This window comes from Octopus bimaculoides, chromosome 10, assembly GCF_001194135.2.
Source record: "Octopus bimaculoides isolate UCB-OBI-ISO-001 chromosome 10, ASM119413v2, whole genome shotgun sequence".
NCBI classification, from domain to species: domain Eukaryota; kingdom Metazoa; phylum Mollusca; class Cephalopoda; order Octopoda; family Octopodidae; genus Octopus; species Octopus bimaculoides.
In genome coordinates this window covers 13,037,048-13,040,238 of record NC_068990.1, presented here as the reverse complement: position 1 = coordinate 13,040,238, position 3,191 = coordinate 13,037,048, and the positions used below count along the sequence as shown (strand labels likewise).

Below are 3,191 nucleotides of genomic sequence, written 5' to 3'. Positions count from 1 at the left end.
TATATATATATACATATATACATATATGTATGTGTGTATGTGTGTATGTATGTATGTATGTATGTATGTATGTATGTATGTATGTATAGTGTAGTTTTAGTCTTCCAAGTAATTACAATTAACATCTTGTTGCAGCCACATGAAACAAAACAGTTTCTGGTTCTTTTGAAATTCACATAACAATACAGAAAGTCAATGAAATTAGATGAGGGACTATATACACACACACACACACATATATAATACATACTAACATACACACACACACACACACACACACACACACATATATATATCTATTAACATATATGCATACATACATACATACATACATGCATACATACATACATACATACACACACACATATACAAACAGAGATGCTAAAATCTATTTCAAGCTCCTTAATGAACCTTAATGAATCATTGCCATCAACCTCATCATTAGCACTTGCACCAACACTAGCACCATTACTGACATTATTACCCACTTCCTCCCCCTCCTCCTCCTTCATCTTCTCCTCTTTATCATCATCATCATCATCATCATTCTCTATGAAAACAGATACATATAAAATAGGACATTAGCAGATTATGATTTCTAAGGTTTTATCAGTCAGAGGATCGTACACAAAAATTACAATTCCTCTAATATGAACAGCAACATCGTATAGATATGATAATTTGATTATATGAAATCACCAGTGAGTATGATAGTTTCCATAGTCTATGCAAAGATAGCGAAATGACAGAGATCAATGACAGAGGTAACAAAAACCAAATGCCTTAGTGGCTTCAAAAGATGTGAGTAAAATGAAAATAGAAAGGATAATACGTTTTGTAATCGGTACAGCACTAAGAGCAATGAAGATACAGTAATTTTCACAGTATGTACAGAAATAACAAAGTATTTTAGACTATAACCTACATTTTGGTAGCTTTGAGCTGATCGTTTAGATTTATGTGTCTTGCTGCTAAAAGGAATAAAACAGAATTCAGAAAAGAAAAAGAAAAATATTAGCTATACTCACATTGTGCAGCTTCTGTACTTTCATCTGAGTTATCTTTTGTCCCACAATTTGGAAGATTATTACACTTTAACTGTGGTGCAATACAGTACCCATTATTAACACACTTGAAGCCATCACATTTTCCTGCAAAGACATTACACCAAAGATTATATAACAGGCTATCAACGAATTAAGCATACATAGTAAGTAAAAAATGTGTTTGCTAAAAGTGTAGTCTGATAATGAGAGTGGCGGGGAAGGGGGCAGAGAAATAGAGGTTATTTTCTTTGCATGTTATCGGATAAATATATTACTGAATTCAAAGGAATTAAATATAGAAAAATGAAATAAAACCTGCCAAAAGCCATAGCCAATAGAAAACCCAACATTATTAGTAATATGACACATATGCAAAAAATAGATTTTAATTAAAGAAGTGATTTTAAATTCTCAGTCGCAGAATAATACTAATAATATAGCCTGAACAGGATAAACTACCCCTATTTTGCAGAGAAAAGTGTAGGTGGCTAGCTGTGGACTCGAACTCACATCCCCGTGATTACGCGTCACGATGCTTTGACCGATTAAGCTAAACTACCCACTACAAATTCCTCTGCAAATTTAAGATATAATTTAAAATGTTCAGATTGATTAGAAACAATGTCAGACCAGCTAGATTAATAGAGGAGCAATTGTTAACTAAGAATATATTTGGAAAAGATGGGTAAACTCGTGACCAACAGAGAGACCAGCTACAGAGGTTGACTATTGTATGGTAGAAAAGGCCATTAAGGATATGAAGCGAGAAAGCAGCAGGTCCATAGTGATAGTACCCACCTATGCAATAATATAAAGTTATGTACACAATGACTACAATTCCAGGCCATGTTACAGCTGCCCATCTACCATTTAAAAGTCAGTGAGGTCAGTAAAGCTGTATATTGCTGCATACACAGATAAGAGACGAGTCTGTTAGCATTTATCCTGTTTGCCTTTTTCTAAACATAATTTTTGTTTACTGATGTTTGTTGTGTTTTGCACATCTACTTAGTCACTTGAAAGAATATGTGTTCCATGCCATAAGTTATGAACAGTTTATAAGCAAAGAAGGAAACTTGCAACAAGATTACCTCATCAAATGGCTTTCTCGAGCTAGGTTCAATAAAGTACTTGCATTGATCCAGCATTTAATGTAGGTAATTCATACCATATAAACCTGTAACTATTGCCCCTATTTTATAAATCAAGAGTAAATCTATGAACTTTGAGCACAAAAGAATTCATGTTAATATTAGTCTGCCTCTAACCCCCTCCTCTATTCTTTCCCTATTTTGCTTTAGTATTCAATTCCTGCAATTTTTTCTTCTATTTATCGTTGCTCTTAGTTTGGATATAAGGTTACATCTTTTCTATTGTTGAAGAATAATTCTCCTTGCCTTAAGTAAAGTTAGCTCTCATTTTAATTCTTTTGATGTTTGTGCAAATAAAAGACCAAAATGAAATTTGTGCTGCCTGCTCTTAGTATTGCTTGTTTTTGCTTTGAATTTTATTTTCGTAAGGCAACCGACAAACATATTTGATTTTGTTTTCTACATAAGAAACCCACAAGTAGTTGTCAATGTTGGCTTCAGTCAATGAAATTAAACAAACACATATGGATGTTCACCACCCACTTCTGGTCATGAACTATTGTTATTTCATTGTATTTAACAGCATTTACTGCATGTTTTTTTCATTGTAACTGCGAATGTTTTACATTCTGCATCTTCGTATGAAAGTGCAGTGCTAAAAAGTGTCATTTATTGACATTCCTTGTAATCAAACTGTCCTCTAGCTGTGTGCTTTATATAAAAACAATTCGCAACTTAAAAATAAGTGAGGGTTAGCAACAAAAAGAGAATTGAACTGTATTTGTCTAACTTACGCAAGCATGTAATAATGGATGTAAGGCAAACGAGTGAAGTCTATATATATATATATAAGATAGATCGCTGACCACTACATTTATATTTTTTTTCTCTTTGTTTCTCTCCTTATTTCTTTCTGTGTTCCTTTCAGTTGAAGAGCGTAGCTCGAAACATCAAAGACTTTCTCTATTCCTGAGCGTTAAACTCATACGTTCATTTGTTGTTTACACCACCTGTCTTCGTCTGTGGTTTTTTTTGTAAATTCTCCCATATATAT

At 33.2% G+C, this 3,191-nt stretch overlaps 1 protein-coding gene across 14 annotated transcripts in view; it reads right to left on the bottom strand.

Annotated features, from left to right (window-relative positions):
- LOC106869227 (dorsal-ventral patterning tolloid-like protein 1) overlaps positions 1-3,191 on the bottom strand; it is a 1,100,309-nt gene that overhangs the window by 104,044 nt on the left and 993,074 nt on the right. For all 14 annotated transcript variants that reach the window (XM_052971032.1, XM_052971029.1, XM_052971039.1 and 11 more), the window contains one exon: positions 1,029-1,151. In XM_052971032.1, the coding sequence (XP_052826992.1) occupies positions 1,029-1,151 (123 nt within the window). The remainder of the gene's footprint in view (positions 1-1,028; positions 1,152-3,191) is intronic.